This window comes from Oryzias latipes, chromosome 12 (assembly GCF_002234675.1).
Source record: "Oryzias latipes chromosome 12, ASM223467v1".
In the NCBI taxonomy this organism is placed as follows: Eukaryota; Metazoa; Chordata; class Actinopteri; order Beloniformes; family Adrianichthyidae; genus Oryzias; species Oryzias latipes.
Genome location: NC_019870.2, coordinates 652,455 through 668,283, shown reverse-complemented (window position 1 = coordinate 668,283; position 15,829 = coordinate 652,455). Strand labels below are relative to the sequence as shown.

General features: G+C 50.9%; 1 protein-coding gene across 2 annotated transcripts; it reads right to left on the bottom strand.

The window, feature by feature from the left end:
- Positions 1–2,502: 2,502 nt before the first annotated feature.
- LOC101156706 (serine/threonine-protein phosphatase 2B catalytic subunit gamma isoform) lies at positions 2,503–13,671 on the bottom strand. Of its 2 annotated transcripts, XM_023960718.1 has the most exons (14): positions 13,090–13,670; positions 9,588–9,785; positions 8,319–8,443; positions 7,217–7,328; positions 6,988–7,133; positions 6,761–6,900; positions 6,454–6,531; positions 6,272–6,366; positions 6,080–6,205; positions 5,913–5,990; positions 5,594–5,678; positions 4,511–4,608; positions 4,068–4,094; positions 2,503–3,365 (listed from the first exon to the last, which is right to left on the bottom strand). In XM_023960718.1, exons 1-14 carry the CDS (start codon positions 13,139–13,141, stop codon positions 3,181–3,183), a joined length of 1,545 nt encoding a protein of 514 aa, XP_023816486.1. In that variant the 5' UTR covers positions 13,142–13,670; the 3' UTR covers positions 2,503–3,180. The 2 variants fall into 2 exon arrangements, with proteins under 2 accessions (XP_023816486.1, XP_023816487.1); XM_023960719.1 differs by lacking the exon at positions 4,068–4,094 and having other exon boundaries at positions 13,090–13,671.
- Positions 13,672–15,829: the final 2,158 nt, after the last annotated feature.

Genomic DNA, 15,829 nt, shown 5'->3' with positions numbered 1-15,829 from the left:
CGCGCTCCTTCTGGAAATGTTTGACGAACGGGGGGGGGGGGGGCGCTGCGGGTATAAAAAGGTATAAAAAAATCATGCTTTTTTGGTTATTTTGGTGTGAAATGCCCAAATAAAAAATGGAAAAACAAAAAAAATTCTTCACTTAGATGAGAGTTGGTTTAGTCGACAGACTTGATACCTATGTCAGGACATTTATGCTAAATGCAAAAACATCTGAAATATGGACAAAAAAGGTCAAAATTGGTGCCCAATTTAGAAAGAAAAGAGAAGAAGAGGAGAAAAGAGACAAAGAAAAGGGTATTATCGCATAGCTAGATGCACGTTTTCTAAATTCGAATGCTACCTGCCCTACAACAACAACAACGTTGCAGAAGAAAAATCTCTTGTTTGGTCTATCATGACCAAAACTGAAGTAGGCCCAAATATTGTAAATAACGTCATTTTTAAGATATTTATTCTTAAATGTTTGCTCTGCCTTAACTTGTAACATTAGTTATGATTCGTGTGTCTGTCTGCTCTGCTGTAACACAAAGTTTGTGTTGTGTTTTATTGTTGTATATTAGTTCATAATGTTAAATAAGCTGTGATGGTAGCCTGCTGCTGCTGCTGCTGCTGCTGCTGCTGTTAGCTTTTCAAAACTCCAGTGGATCAAGTCATACCTGAGATCACCAATGTCTCAGGAGCAACTCACTAACCTGCTGTTGTTAGTATCAATCATTCAGGGGGGGAGCAGATTTCATATGATGATGTTATTGACAAGCTTGCATAAAGGAAGGCCACAAAGGTTAGGTTTTAGTTAGTGTTTTCTGTTCTTAGTGCTGCAGTTACATTTATTCTAGTGTGTTATTAGTGTGATTTGTAGTTTATAATATTTATTTTAGATTATTTATTTGTGTTTGATTAAATATTTCCCACTGTATTTTCAGTTACAATAAATGGACAAAGTGACTCTATTGGGGGGGGGGGGGGGGGGGGGGGGGCAGAGGAGGGTCTCGCCCGGGGAGTAATTCAGGGTAGAACCGCCACTGTCTGGGGGCCTCGCAGGGGTCCTGCTGGTCCTGGCCTGGGTGGCGGATTTGGTCTCCCGGGGGGCGGTTGTCCCCTGCCTGCTGCCGTGTGGCCTTGGGGGGTTCCGGCTGCCGCTGCGGCGGGGGTCTGGGTGTGGGGATGGCTGGGCACTCTCCTCTCCCTCCTTCTTTTCACATTCCACCATCCATTTTAGAAGAACATAAACACTCACCTGAGCACAGGTGTTAGCTCACCTTTGCACTAATAGTTTGCATGATTGAATGAATGAAAGATTTCACACTAGTTGGTTTTAAGGCATAGGTATGCGTTCGTGAACACTATCTGTTTTGTGTACATGTTGACATGTGGACATTTTTTGCAGCTAGCAGGTGTGTTGATAATATTTCAGTGTGTGTGTGAACAGGCCCCGCCCTTTTGAACTACATTTGAACCGTACCGTAATGATAAACAACCAGTAAACCTGTCTGCTCTATGCTGCTTCACGGTCTTATCCCCCCCCTCTCACTATCACACCCCCCCCACCCCCTGACATCCCTCCCTCTTCTTCCCCTCTTTCCTTTTCCGTCCGGTCCAACACCAAAGATTTTCAAACATGTTTGAAATTAATAAAGTTTGGCCTCAATTACAAAAGGGGTTTATTCAGTCACACCTTTGGTTTGTCTGAAGATGAATAACCCCTCTTGTTAAAGTAAAATATGTCCAACACAAGAGGCCCTCAGCTCTCATCTGACTACCCAGCTGTTGGACAGGACAAGTTAGGAAAAAACAATGAGGTCAATTTATACTAAATTAAATCCATAAAGTTAATCGATTCACCTAAAGCCATAACAGTTTATGACATCTTGAGTGATATTCCCAGAATCTGAGACGGTTTATTTATCTGTTGTACCCCCTGCATTTAGTAACACTATCCACTATGGTTTTCTTATGTTATACTTTTCCCTCATTTCTCTATAGTTATGAATATAGGTTTATGTATCCATACTGACAAGAATTTTCCTTTTTGCTTCCTTTCAAATTGCATTATTCTTTCTTGTATCCGCCATATTTTGTGAATTTTATGTAAATGTTCTGGTGTTTTGTATTGTTCAAAAAAAGAAAAAACACTTTTAAACAGCAATCCAGTGTGTTGTTGCCTCTGCTCTCCAGAAGATGGCGGTAGTTTCACCTGGACAAAGGTCTCCATGCCGGGCTGTGTCGGCTTCAGGCCAGCAGCAACCGCGGCTTCCTCACACAACTCTGTTGATGCAGCTTCAAAGCTGCCGGCGCGTCGTTTAACTTTTTTGGTTTGACTGTTTGCTCTTCTTCGTCCGTCCGCGACAGCCAATCTGACAACGAGCGCCCCCTATCGACCCTCCAAAGAATTGTCTTACAAAAGGATGATGGATATAACATATTACAGGGTCTTTAAACGTAAATATTACACACACACAAAGAGACACACTGACACAAACACACACAGACGCACACTTGTACAGCTTTGGGTTGTTTATTGAATGAGTGACAGTTGTACAGAAATGAGCCATGAAATCCACAAAGTTTCAAAGCGAGCCGCAAGCAAAACGCTTCTGTACATTTAGATATGTTCATATAAGACACTGCCCCCCCCCCCATGGTTATTCATTCATTAAGGTCCATTTAGTTTTCTGGGGAGAATTTCTGTTTTTATCTCTAATTTCATGATTTAAATCAGTTTTTACTCTAAACCCCAAAAAGCAGATTTCAGGTTTTTGGAATTTGGTTTTCCAGAAATCTGATTCCACAGATTCCTTCTGGATGAAGATCAGTGAGGAAGACTGTGGTAGCTTCATGCCCCCCCCCTTTACATAAGTTTAAGTGTGTAAAAAACAGAAAAGCGTCACATTGAAAGAGGAACAGAAACGAATACTCGCCCCGCAGAGCTCAGTCACACTGTTGTTGGCATAAGAAAGGTGTGTGTGTGTGAGCAGAAACAGCATCTGAATGAGCCCCTCCCTGACCCCCCCTCCCCCCAGACTGAATAGAAACAAAGGCGCTCCGTCGTTCCTCCCTTCAGTCTCAAACTACGATTTTTAATCGATGAGAAAATAAATAACCGCTCGAACCGACCCCCCCCCCCCAAAAAGGGGGCGGGGGGAGGAGGCAGGAAAGAGAGAGGGAGGAACGGGGGGACTAGGCCTGAGCGTTGGTGCCATTTTTGTCCGGGGGTCCGGCGCCGGCTGGTAGGTTGTAGAGGGAGGGGGGCAGCTCCTGCTGCTTGCTGTCGCGGCGGGGGGGCATCCTCTCGTTGATGCGGTCCAGACCGCGGGCCTCCTCGAAGCTCTGGATCTTATGCTGCGGGTTGAAGCCCTGGATGGCTGCGGGGGGGGGGGGGGGGGGGGCACACGGGTCTGTTAGAACCGGAACCAGAACTCATCCTGATAATCAATGTGAATGTCTGTGTTTTCATCTGTGTGTGCAGATGTGTGTGTGTAGATGTGTGTGTGTGTTTGTGTGTGTAGATGTGTGTGTGTGTTTGTGTGTGTAGATGTGTGTGTGTGTGTAGATGTGTGTGTAGACGTGTGTGTGTGTGTAGATGTGTGTGTGTGTAGATGTGTGTGTAGACGTGTGTGTAGATGTGTGTGTAGATGTGTGTGTGTGTAGACGTGTGTGTGTGTGTAGATGTGTGTGTGTGTAGATGTGTGTAGATGTGTGTGTAGACGTGTGTGTAGATGTGTGTGTGTGTGTAGATGTGTGTGTGTGTAGATGTGTGTGTAGACGTGTGTGTAGACGTGTGTGTAGACGTGTGTGTAGGTGTGTGTGTGTGTGTGTACACGTGTGTGTAGACGTGTGTGTAGACGTGTGTGTAGACGTGTGTGTAGGTGTGTGTAGACGTGTGTGTAGGTGTGTGTGTGTAGATGTGTGTGTAGACGTGTGTGTAGACGTGTGTGTGTAGACGTGTGTGTAGACGTGTGTGTAGACGTGTGTGTAGACGTGTGTGTAGACATGTGTGTACACGTGTGTGTAGACATGTGTGTACACGTGTGTGTAGACGTGTGTGTTGGTGCTCAGACTCGTACCTCGTGCCTCCTCTGCCTCTACCGTTGCTGTGTAAGCGTGAGCAGAGCAGCCCAAACAGATGGAGAGAAGGTTACATGTCAGTCCTGTTACCATGGAGTCAGTCATCATAAACCCCGCCCCCCGCCCCGCCCACACACGGTAACATTCCCAGAGCTGGAACAGTTATCATCATCAGGGAGGGGGGTGTTAGAGCAGAGTCCGCATCCTGCTGCCCCACACACTGAGCTGGGGTAAACACCGGGGGGCATCAGGTGCCCCCCCACCTCTAAAAAGGCTCAATGCTGCGTTCAGGGAGCGTTGTAAAAGAGAAACTCTGGCAGCAGGTGCAGACTCCGCTGTGCTGCAGTGATGGTGTGCAGGTCGGGCGGTTAGTGTGGGGTGCAGGCATGGGGGGTTAGTGTGAGCTGGATTTGGGTCAAAGGTCATCAGGCGGTTGGCTCACCGTGCTTAAGGGTCTGTCGTCCTCCGGACAGGACTCCCAGAGGCAGCGTCCCCGTGGGGGTCAGCCCCTTCAGCTGCAGCACGCTCTCGTTCTCCTCCCTGAAAAATACACCGCCGTCACACAAACACCTCCATACAGCAGGGCGGGGGCCTCAAACCTCCGGGGCCGCTTGGTCTGCAGGGTTTCCGGATACCCTGCTGGACTCCCAGCTGCACATCTGGATCAGGTGTGTCCAGCTAACGGGAAGCTGCCGAGCCGAGCATGCTGGAAAACCAGCAGGAATGCGGCTCCGGGTCCCCACCCCCGGGTCCCCACCCCCAGGGCCCCGCCCCAGACGTGACAGTAAAAGTAATGTTCCGTTTGTCCAGCAGATGTCGCCAAAGCCACATTTACAAACGTCTTTAACATCCTATACATGAAAAACATCCAGAATGCCAATCAAAAATGCAGTCATGCCTTCGTTTAGTTTAACTCAGAAACTGATGATTTTTCAGAAAAACTTGTGTAAAAAAATCATGTTTATGTTTGCAAAGTTAAATCAATAAAAGTTTCAAAATAAAAGACATTAAAAAGTTTTTTGAATCATAGAAGTGACTTCCTCAGTCGGAGGGATCCATGCAGAGAATCAGATCATCTGCAAACATGATGGTTTTCATGACGCCATCAGTTATTAAAAACAAACCTGCAGATGAAGATTTTAAATCTGACATTTCAGAAAAAGTCTTTCACCTAAAGAATGTTGGAAGAATGTCAACAGCAGACTCCTTTATTATACATGGAAGCTTCAGGGCCGACAGCGCCTGAACACAGCGCCGTGAACAGCAGTGTTCATACGGGAAACCCGGCAAACCTCTCCTTTAGTTTAGTGGTTCTGCTCCAGTTAAAGTGAGATCAATGAAACCAGACTTAATGTTCTGAGGAGAACAACATTTCTGCAGGAGCAAAGGAGCCCAGAGGAGAACGGGAGGAAGTCATTAGCCTATAAGTAAGTGGAGCAAAGGCTGGAGGACGACTGGAGTCGGATTGGATGACTTCCTTTGTGACCTTTAGAGGAGAAGAGTCAGGTGAGGAGCGTGAGCTGACCTGAGCACAGAGAAGACGCGGGCCATCTTCCCAATCGCCCGGATCTTATTTCTGATCACCTCCTTCCTGACGGCTGGAGCGCCACCTGAGGAGGAAAACAGGGAGAGGAGATCACACGGAGAAGATCCTCCCTGCTCCGCCTTCAGAAACTGCAGCTGCCATGTGATTGGTCAGCGTGCAGAGATGACATCACACGGAGCAGCCGAGGAGGCGCCAATGTTTGGAGGACGTCCGCAGAGGAAAACCAAAACCACCGGAAAGAATGTAAAAGCAGAGCTGAGCCTGATGTCTGCACACGCCTCAGGGGGGCGGAGCTTACCCTCGCCCGTGTCGTCTCCTTCAGACATGAGCTCGTCGTCGGAGCAGATGTTCAGCACGTTCACCAGCATCTCCGTCACTGCAAACACAAGCAGAGGAGGTCCAGTTCCTGCAGCTCCTCCATGCAACACCACCACGCCACAGAGGGAATGATGGGAAATCACCCACCTTTCTCCCCGACGAACGGCAGGGACCAGGTGAAGACGTCCATGAAGTTAGGCAGCCAGTAGGGGTGGGGGGAGCAGTTGAACTGCCTGATGTTCATCACATTGTTCTCGTATTTCAGCACCGCAGCTGGAAGCACACAGACATCAGCATCCCTGAGGTCCCGCTGGTTGCCATGGTTACCTGTCGCCCTACCTTTGTTGTTGTACACGTCCAGGTAGTTGGGAGCAGAGAAGATGGTAATTAAAGACGGGAAGCCCGTCGTCTGGCTTTTTCTGTACATTCGATACCTGCAGACAGACAGGCAGGTCAGAGTGATGACAGGAGGATGCCGGACCGGACCGGACCGGACCGGACCAGACCCGGATCAGACTCACCCTGCATCCTGGGCTTCGTGTGCTCGGATTACAGACAACAGGTTATTGTTCATCAGGAAGTCACAGACCGCCGGGTAACTGAAACAGATGAGGGGGGGCGGCATCAGCATCCAGAAGAACCAGGATCCAGAAGAACCAGGAGGTTCTTTCTCCAGGAGTTGCTCTCATTTTTAAACACGTTTATCAAAAATGGACTCAAACCTTTGAAGCCATAAAGGTTTCATTTTACATGTGTGGGGGGCCTGGACACCACCACTCAGGTGGGTCTGGCTTTTGGACCCCCCACTGCAGCAGCGGGCGGTCCTACCTGTAGAAGTAGGAGCAGCCGCGGACGCTGTTGTGGCAGAAGTGCTCCTGGGTCTTCTCGGACCCGTAGTCCTCTCCGGGGTCCGACCACAGCAGGTCGCACATGGGCCCGAACGCCGGGGGCTCTTTGAACCGGTCCAGCTGCAGGACGGCAGATCAAACATGAATCAGACAGGCATGTGGGGGCTCTGACCACACCCTCCAGAGGGGGCGTGGCTTCCTCCTCACCTTTCGAATGTCATCCAGGCAGGTGATTTCGGGGCTCAGGCCTCCATGAACGCAGAGGAACTGCTGGTTGAGGAGAGCGGCCAGAGGCAGGCAGTCGAAGGCGTCCATGCAGGCGTCGTACACCTGCTCCGAGTACTTGATTTTACCTGCAGCACACACACACACACAGTCTGAGGAGGACCACTCCTGACGGAGCAGACGGAGGAGGAGGAGGAGGAGGAGGACCTACACTCCTGCTTGAAGGTGAAGTACTCTGTGAGATGTCGGCACTCGTGGTTGCCCCGGAGGAGGAACAGCGTGTCGGGGTAGTTGATCTTCAGAGCCCACAGGTACAGGACGCACTGCAGACACGCACAGGTTAGACGCACAACACGCCAGGCGCCACGGCCTCCTCTCCTGGGGAGGTCCACCCTCAGAACGAGGAGAGGAGGAGGAGGAGGAACAACATCAAACAGTCTGGCACAACAATCCACAGCATCCACAGCAAAGCATGATGGGATATTTCTGTCAATTTGAACCCCGAGTCAAACAGCAGTTCCTGAAGTAAAGAACTCCAGCTCTGAAGGCTGCTGCAAGAGCTGGGAAAGAAAAGACCCGAAAAAATCCAAAGGGCTTCCCCCTCATCCGTCTGCAGGTCTCAGGATGGGTGGGGTTTCAGGATGGGTGGGGTTTGTTCTCCTGCAGGTGACGATTGCTTCTGCTGCGATGGTTCCTCATGAAGGGAGAAGCTGAAACCTTCAAGCTCCAAAGCAAAGCTGCAGCTCCCAGGTAAGAGTTCCAGCCTGGCAGACAGTACTGAGGGCACAGGATCTTCCTCTGAGCCGTTTCCAGGTCAGCAGGCACGGTGCGGGTTGACAGTAATCGTTTAATTGGACTGGGATTTATCTGATGTGATTATTGATCTGCTGGGAACGATCCTCACTGATGCATCAACCAGAACCGCCGGCGTCTGAAGGTCAGAAGACACTAAAAACTTGAGGAGCGCCTCCTGTGGACGGGTTTTTGACCCCTCCAATGGGTCACAGAGGAGCAGACCTTCAGAACCCGACCAGCAGCAGGACAGAAGAACGTCGGTCTGCAGCGGCAGGAAGCAGCTTCTCACGTTCAGCCGCTGTTATTTTGAGGAACTGATCTAATCAGAGGAACCAGCAGAACGTGACAGCAGAACTGTGCATGAGCCGGACGCTCAGTCTGAGAGGTTTGACGCTGAGAAACGCCATCTGATGAAGACCCCTCCCCAAAACCCCCATGCAGAGGCTGAGACTGACGGGGAGACAGACACCTGACAGGAGGTCCGGCTCCAGGTGAGAACACCTGCAGGGGAAGCTCACCTCGATGCTGAAGTAGCCCCGATCCACGTAGTCTCCCAGGAACAGGTAGCGGGTGTTGCTGGGGGAGCCCCCCACCTCAAAAAGCTTCATCAGATCGAAGAACTGCCCGTGAACGTCCCCACACACTGAAACACAGACAGGAGATCAGCAGCTGAGGAGAACCCCAGAGGAGAACCACAGAGGAGGACCCCAGAGGAGAACCCCAGAGGAGGACCCCAGAGGAGAACCCCAGAGGAGAACCACAGAGGAGGACCCCAGAGGAGAACCCCAGAGGAGGACCCCAGAGGAGAACCCCAGAGGAGAACCACAGAGGAGGACCCCAGAGGAGAACCCCAGAGGAGAACCCCAGAGGAGAACCCCAGAGGAGAACCACAGAGGAGGACCCCAGAGGAGAACCCCAGAGGAGGACCCCAGAGGAGAACCCCAGAGGAGGACCCCAGAGGAGAACCCCAGAGGAGGACCCCAGAGGAGAACCCCAGAGGAGAACCCCAGAGGAGAACCCCAGAGGAGAACCACAGAGGAGGACCCCAGAGGAGAACCCCAGAGGCCTGCAGGTCTCCATAATCCTACAGATTAGTTTCTGCTGGAGGTAATAAACTCTAATAAATCTTGCCTTTTGCCAGACCACAGTTGAAAAGAAGATTTTTTCTTAGTCTTTTCTGGACAAATAAATATTTAAAATCAAATAAAGATAAAGAATATTAGAAAAGTCTTACAGGCTCCTCTGCAGTTTGTTAGTTATTTTTTAAGTTGAAGACGTTTACCGTCCCAGAGAAAAAAAACATCTTAACTTCAAATCCAGATCAACTTGATTTAAAAAAAAACTTTTTTGTGGAAATGATCAAAAATGGCTGAGAAATAAGGACTCAAAGACGACTTTGTGTTCATGGAAACTCTGAAAACCATCTGAAGCAGCTGTGATTAAAACACTTTCATTGAGTCGGAATTCCTTCTCTTCTCACTATAGACCACGTTTGCCATGTTCTAGTACTATCTGGATCTACAATTCCTAAATCCAGAGCCCTAGAAATTTCCCAGAAGTCTCTGCATAAAACCGTGTGCATCGATGCTCCCTAGATTGGCGAATATAGACCACAATGCATTGCGTCGGAAAATTGTTTACCAAATAAATGCATTCAGATGTATTTATTAATAAATCAACGTTGAATAATAACACTCATATTAATCAGATTTTAACTTTGTGAAATGTAAACCTTTGGGTTCTAACATGGCCGTGCAGGTGGGGGTGGGGTGGGGTGTGAGGGTCACCTGTGATGGGAGCCTCCACCTCCAGCATGCACTTCTCCTGCCGCAGGATGGCCGCCCCCTCGTTGATGATCCGCAGGGCCGTCTCCTCCTCCAGGCGCCCCTCCTTCACCAGGTGGGCCTTCAGCACCTCCAGGCTGGGCCTCCCGTCCACGTACAGGTCTTTGACGGACAGGCGGGTGCCGGGGGGGTACGGCACCGCTAAAGACAGGGAGACAGCAGCAGCTCTGATGAGGGGGGGGGGGGGGGGACGCAGCATGACACAAACCAGCAAGCAGCTTTTTGACAACGGAAAGGTTGGTGGTTCAATTTCCAACAGTCACATGTCCTTGGGCAACACACTGAAGCCCAAACTGGTCAACTGCATGCCCCCCCCCCCCCCCGTGTGGGGGGGTTATGAGGAGCCTCAGTCCCAGCAGGATCAGAGTCCCTGTACAGCGTTGAGCAGGGGTCAGCAACGAGGGGGGGCAGACAGCGGCACACGCCATTTTATTTCTCTATGGACGTCTATGGGTTTTTGCAGGTACTTCCTGTTTGGAACGCCACGGGGGTGGAGTCACAATGGTTAACACCAACTCTTCCTCTCTGTGTAATGGGGGGGGCTGTGCCCTGGAGGAAATACCAGCAGCTCCTCCTCCTCCTCCACAAACTGGCCCAACAGGAACCCAAAGCTCCCGCTGACTCAGGCTTTCAACCTGCATGAACAAACATGCCGCTCCCCCTCCCTCTGGGGCAGGACCCCCCCTCACACACTAACTACTTTGACAGTTTGAAAAACGTCTGCAGACATTTCTGACAGTCAGACTGGACTTCCTGTCAGATCCTTTTATTTTGAAAAACAGATTTTCTCTTAACCTTTCCCTGTAAAGGTTAAGAGAAACAGCCTATTTGTACATGCGTCTGTGCATGTGTGCATCCGTGCATGTGGGTCCGTGCATGTGCGCGTCCGTGCATGTGCGAACGTGCATGTGCGCGTCCGTGCATGTGCGAACGTGCATGTGCGTGTCCATGCATGTGCGTCCATGCAAGTGCGTCCGTGCATGTGCGTGTCCGTGCATGTGCGAACGAGCATGTGCGAACGAGCATGTGCGTACGTGCACGTGTGTCCAGAGACACACATGTGCATGTGACACACGGAGCAAACAGCTGTTTCCTGAGGAGCTTCTTCAACCTGCGTGACGCTGACACCTGTGGGAGGAGCCTGACATCTCTGCAGGTGTTTCGGGGGGAGGGGGGTGTCGCTAACAGACTCTGTTCCTTCACAAAACTTAATCAGGTCAGAACCAGAACCCCCCCCCCCCCCCCCCCCATGAGCAGCGAGTGATCCACTTTAGCTGAAACCAAACCAGGTCACATTCAGATCGTACCATCTCTGCAGCAGAGGAGGAGGGTTCTCCAGCCTCTGACAGGGAGGAGGAAGAACTCAGACTGAAACCAGGTGGGCAACAAGACCAGAACCAAGATGGAACCCCCCCTACCCAGAGAGTGGTAGAAAAATGAAGGTCCAGAGGAGAGGGATCAAGATGATGTTCACTGCAGTCTCCTAACGCCACGAACGCCCCCCCTTCAGAGCTTCACCCTTCAGATGACCCAAGAGTATAACAACCCCCCCCCCCCCGCAAATCTATTTCTCAAAACATGCTGGTTCTGAAAAAGTGTCTACATAAAGTGGGCGGAGCATCAAATATGCTCTTATTGATGATCAACAGAGTCACTAAGTGACTTCACACCGACGGACTCGATCCAGAACCAGGAGGAAGAACTTCTTCTGATCATCACAGGTTCTGAAAAGAACAGCTAAATCCAGCTGCTGTCCAGTCTGACCCGGTAGTGGTTCTGAAGGAGATCCAGTTCCTGCTGAGCTAGACTTTCCCCAGAGCATTGCAGCTCTTCTGCATGTCAGTCTTCTTCTGGACCCATGGGTCCAGTTTCCTTACAAAGGACCTCCACCACCTCTACTACTTTGGCAGCCCATACCATGAGCTTTTGCCGCCGTGCCCGTTAAAGTGCGAGTCAAACGTCTCCTCGTGTTCAGAAGCATCATAGTTTCTGGTCTCCAGGACTTTGTTCTGACTCGTCTTCTGAGAAGTGTCGTGTTTGGTCTTTACGCTGCCACGGACGTTCAGATGTGCTGAGGCGTGCAGACACATGCAGAGTGCGCAGACACCAGCATGCATGGATAGCCTGCAGTCAACGGCAGATGCAGCTCTGGGTTCTGTGTTTCTGCCCTGTCCCACTTGGGCCAAAAGTTTATCCAGTTTTAGCATCAACATCCCCCCCCCCCCCTTCTCCTGAGCAGATACAATGACAATGAAGGCGATTCATCCATTCATTCATCCATTCCTGGTTTGCAGTTTTCTTAGAACGTTAAAACACTCGCTGCATTATTTAGACTAATGACAAGTTTCATAATTCATGGTTTATACCCCCCCCCCAGCAGCTTCACCCTACAGGCTGTCTGACTTTCACACTGGGGGGTGTGGTGGGGTGTGGTCCTGATGTTGGGCTCGCTGCGGAGCGGCATCTCTCTCATCGCTGGCCCGATGACCCAGACCCGCTCCGGCCCGCCCGTCCTCAGGCTCAACTCCGTCACTCATGACTGATGACCATCCTGAAGCTGCCAGAACAGATCAGTCACTGATCCACAGCCACGGCCAGAGGCCAGAGGCATTCTGGGAGATCCCGCCGTCACTCAGCATCATCATCATCAGCTCCTAAACCAGACAGCCGCCAACGTGAACCAAGACCTCCAGAGAACGCCATGACAGACCACGGCGAAGTCCGAAGTCCACAACTCCCCTCGATGGAGATTTAGAACCCAAATACGACCAGAACGTGGGACGTTCTGAGGCTCAGGAGAACCGCTTGTGCATCCAAAGGTTTCCTAGAAACCCTGCAGGTCTGGGCAGGTGTGCCCCGCCTCACCTGTACAGGTTCGCTGACCCCCCCCCCCCCCCCCGCGCGGTTGTCATGGAAACAGGTGGAGCAGCAGCCACAGTCCTGCACAGGTGAGCCGGTCACGGGCGGTCCATGACCTCCTGAGGGATGCAGCTTTAATGCCGCGGCGCTCTCCCGCAGATAAGCCTCTCTAACCCGCTAAACCCATCAAACGCAGACGCCCGACCTGTCAACACCCAAACACCACGCCCTGACCCCGCGTGCGGCAGAGCTCTGGACCCGCACGTCCGGAACCGTCTGTTCAGGAACGAGCCCGGGACTCGACCTGCTCCCTAAGAAATTCGGTATATAAGAGCCGGTACCGTCTCTCCCCCTGAGCCCGCCTGTCCTGGAGCTTCCAGACGGCGACAGACATGACCCCCCCCCCCCCCCCCGGACCAAAAGGCAGCTGTACGGGGACCGGTTCGGTCAGCCAACCTGCCGGACCGACAGAGTGAACCGTCCGTCTGCGGGACTCGAGAGTCCGCTGTCCCGCACTTAGCCCGCAGTTAGCCCCCGCTGACTTCCTGCTCCCGCAGAAAAATGTCAAAAACCGACAGGAACTCACCTTTAATGGGTCTTTCTACGGTGGACAGCTTGTTCTGGTCTTTAGCCGACATCTTCCTGCTAAGCGAGCAGCGGCCCGAACTGGAACTGGGTTCCGAACCAAACTCTAAATTTCGAACTAGCTAGCAGCTAGCTGGAGCGGGCTAGCCGCGCGAGCTCACGGCGCGGCTCGCGGCAGCACAGAACACGCCCGGGCTCGGCTTCCAGGCGGACCCGGACTAAAACCCGGACCGGGACGGTACGGGGGTGTTCTCGTCCGGCAGAAGCGAGCGGTGCCCAGCGCCGTGCTACACGGGGCGGGAATCCCGAGCCGCCGTCACTCTAAACGGGCTGAATCGATGGAGAAGGAAGCGGCCCGGAGAGCGCCGACGTCAGGCTCCAGCACGCGCGCCGCGCCGCGCCTCAGATCATAGCCCGCCTTGATCCCGTTAGTATCGGGCGCCGCGCATCTGTTTCGGGCCGCTGCCTTTCGGATTCGTGTCTGTCTCTAATGGTGATCCGATGTGCCGTTCAGACCCGCTGTCGGATTACAATAATCCGCCGCAAGCGGATTTCCTACAACATGATTCTGAGCAGGTGGTTGTGGGTAATGTAGTGTTGTGGTTCGACGCTTCCGCATCTTTTCGTGAGCTGCTGCGGGGTCCAAAAAAAAACACAAGCGGCGCGAGATTTTAAGATACAACAAAACACTTTAAAAGATGTATTTTTTCTCAGTTTTGTTACACAGAAACTTTAGAAAACGTATTTTTCTGCACATATGGAGAACAGGCAGGATGGAGAAATGCATGTATAGATTATATGATATTAAATTCATGGCATTTCAGAGATTTTTCCAGGAGGACTCGCAGAAATGATCGTTGCCTTCAGGACCACCGTGACCTCTGCGTGGGGCATCAGCTCATTTTGGGGAGCAGAACTCTGCGCGACACCACCAGTTCAGACAGCGTCGCAACAGGCGCATGCGCAGCCTCCTGACCAATCAGAGAGCCGGTTCCAGTCCAGGATGTGGTTTCCGTTTCTCCGCTCCAAAGCCCGCAGAGTCACGCAAATGTGAAACGGAATCAGAGAAGAAAAGGATTTCAGAAAGGTTTTCATCAAAATCCCGAGATGAAAAGTTTTTCTAACCAAGTTCAAGAAGGATGTGGTTCAGTTCCCCTTTTAGACACGCATTTCCAAATCTATTTCAGACCAGAATATTTGTTATGCAAATAATAAGGAAATTCATATTTTAAAATCTATTTTACATGTAGAATCACAAGCAGTTTGCATTGTTTCTGTGTGTTGGATTAAAAGTCACGATGAATAAATGTTTGTTGTACTCATTTTTAATTTTTACTTTGACGTTTTAAATGGAGTCGTGGTTCTGGTTCTGATGGACTGGACCATAAAGACCCGCGGTGGGGTCCAGCTCCCTCTGGTGGTTGCTATTCGAGCTACACGAACGCAACATTTGAGTTTTCAGATGTTTGACCCTTCCGAGGTCATCCAGACTGATCAGTGTGTCACATAACATCATCAGAACAAAGTCCAGGGTTCTGAAGGCCTGGTCCAGTTCTCTGTGGTCCTCTTTATTGTCTGGAGCGTGAATGAAGGCCTCACACTGAGATCTAAACAACTGCTGCTTGTCAGCCAGAGGTCAGACACAGAGGTCAGAGGTCAGACACAGAGGTCAGGAGAGGTTCACCAACCTGGATTCTCTCTGAGTCTGTTTCCTGGAGGAAACGTCCAGCAGCTTCCAGGAAGAAGACTAAGGCCGCATTTCCACTGCATGGTTCAAGTGACCCAATTCCGATTTTTTCCTCTTATGTGGCACAGATGGGATATGACCGGTGAACGTGGAAGCAGGACAAAAGCGCATGGATTCAGATTTTCTCAGATCGGATTCAGGCCTCATTCATATGTGGAAATAAATCGGATATGAATCGGATACGTGCGTCTGCGTGTGCCATGTAAGCAGACAAATCGGATATTCCCCAGTGAATGCGAGTCGTAGGTCAGTGACGTCAACGCAGGACACCACCCACTGAGATCACATGACTTATTAAGGTGCTTTTGTGCTGATGTTGCTGTTGGAGGACAGCTGGAGCCCCATCAGCTGTTACCTTTCAGCCTCAGGCTTCGTTATTTCCGGTCGGGTCCCGGTCGGGACGCAGACGGTAACTAATCAAACGGGACACCGTTGCTCTGGAACAGCTAGAAGCCGTTTGTTTCTTTGCTTGGATCAAACTGTTAGTACAAACTCAGAGAGAGACCATAAGCCGGCCCAGCATCCCTCCTTGTTCCTCTCCCACACATCCCCTCTCCTGCCTCATCCTGGAGCGCCACAGGCAACGCCTCCTTCCGTCGCTGCGTTGCCTCCATGACAACCACAGTCACACAAAAACACAACAAAAAGGGGAGGGTTTCGCCATGCTAAACGTTTGCCGTTTGGACCAACACGCATCTTCTAAATGTGCTTTTCTTACTGTTATGATTATTATTAAGGGCCTGCTCGCTCATAATGTTTTAAATCCGTGCGGTCAGTGCTCAGGTCTGTGGAAGGCGGAAATGCTGCTATGTAGTCCTCAGAACGTCTACGTTTGATAGTCTCAGCATTGTGTAGTGTAAATGCAAATATCGGATACGGGTCATCAAAAAAATCGGATATAGTCAGAAAAAATCAAATTTGGGCATCAAGACCTGCAGTGGAAATTCAGCCCAAGTTTCAAGGGAAACTCTAAATGCAAAGAGGTCAAGCGAGG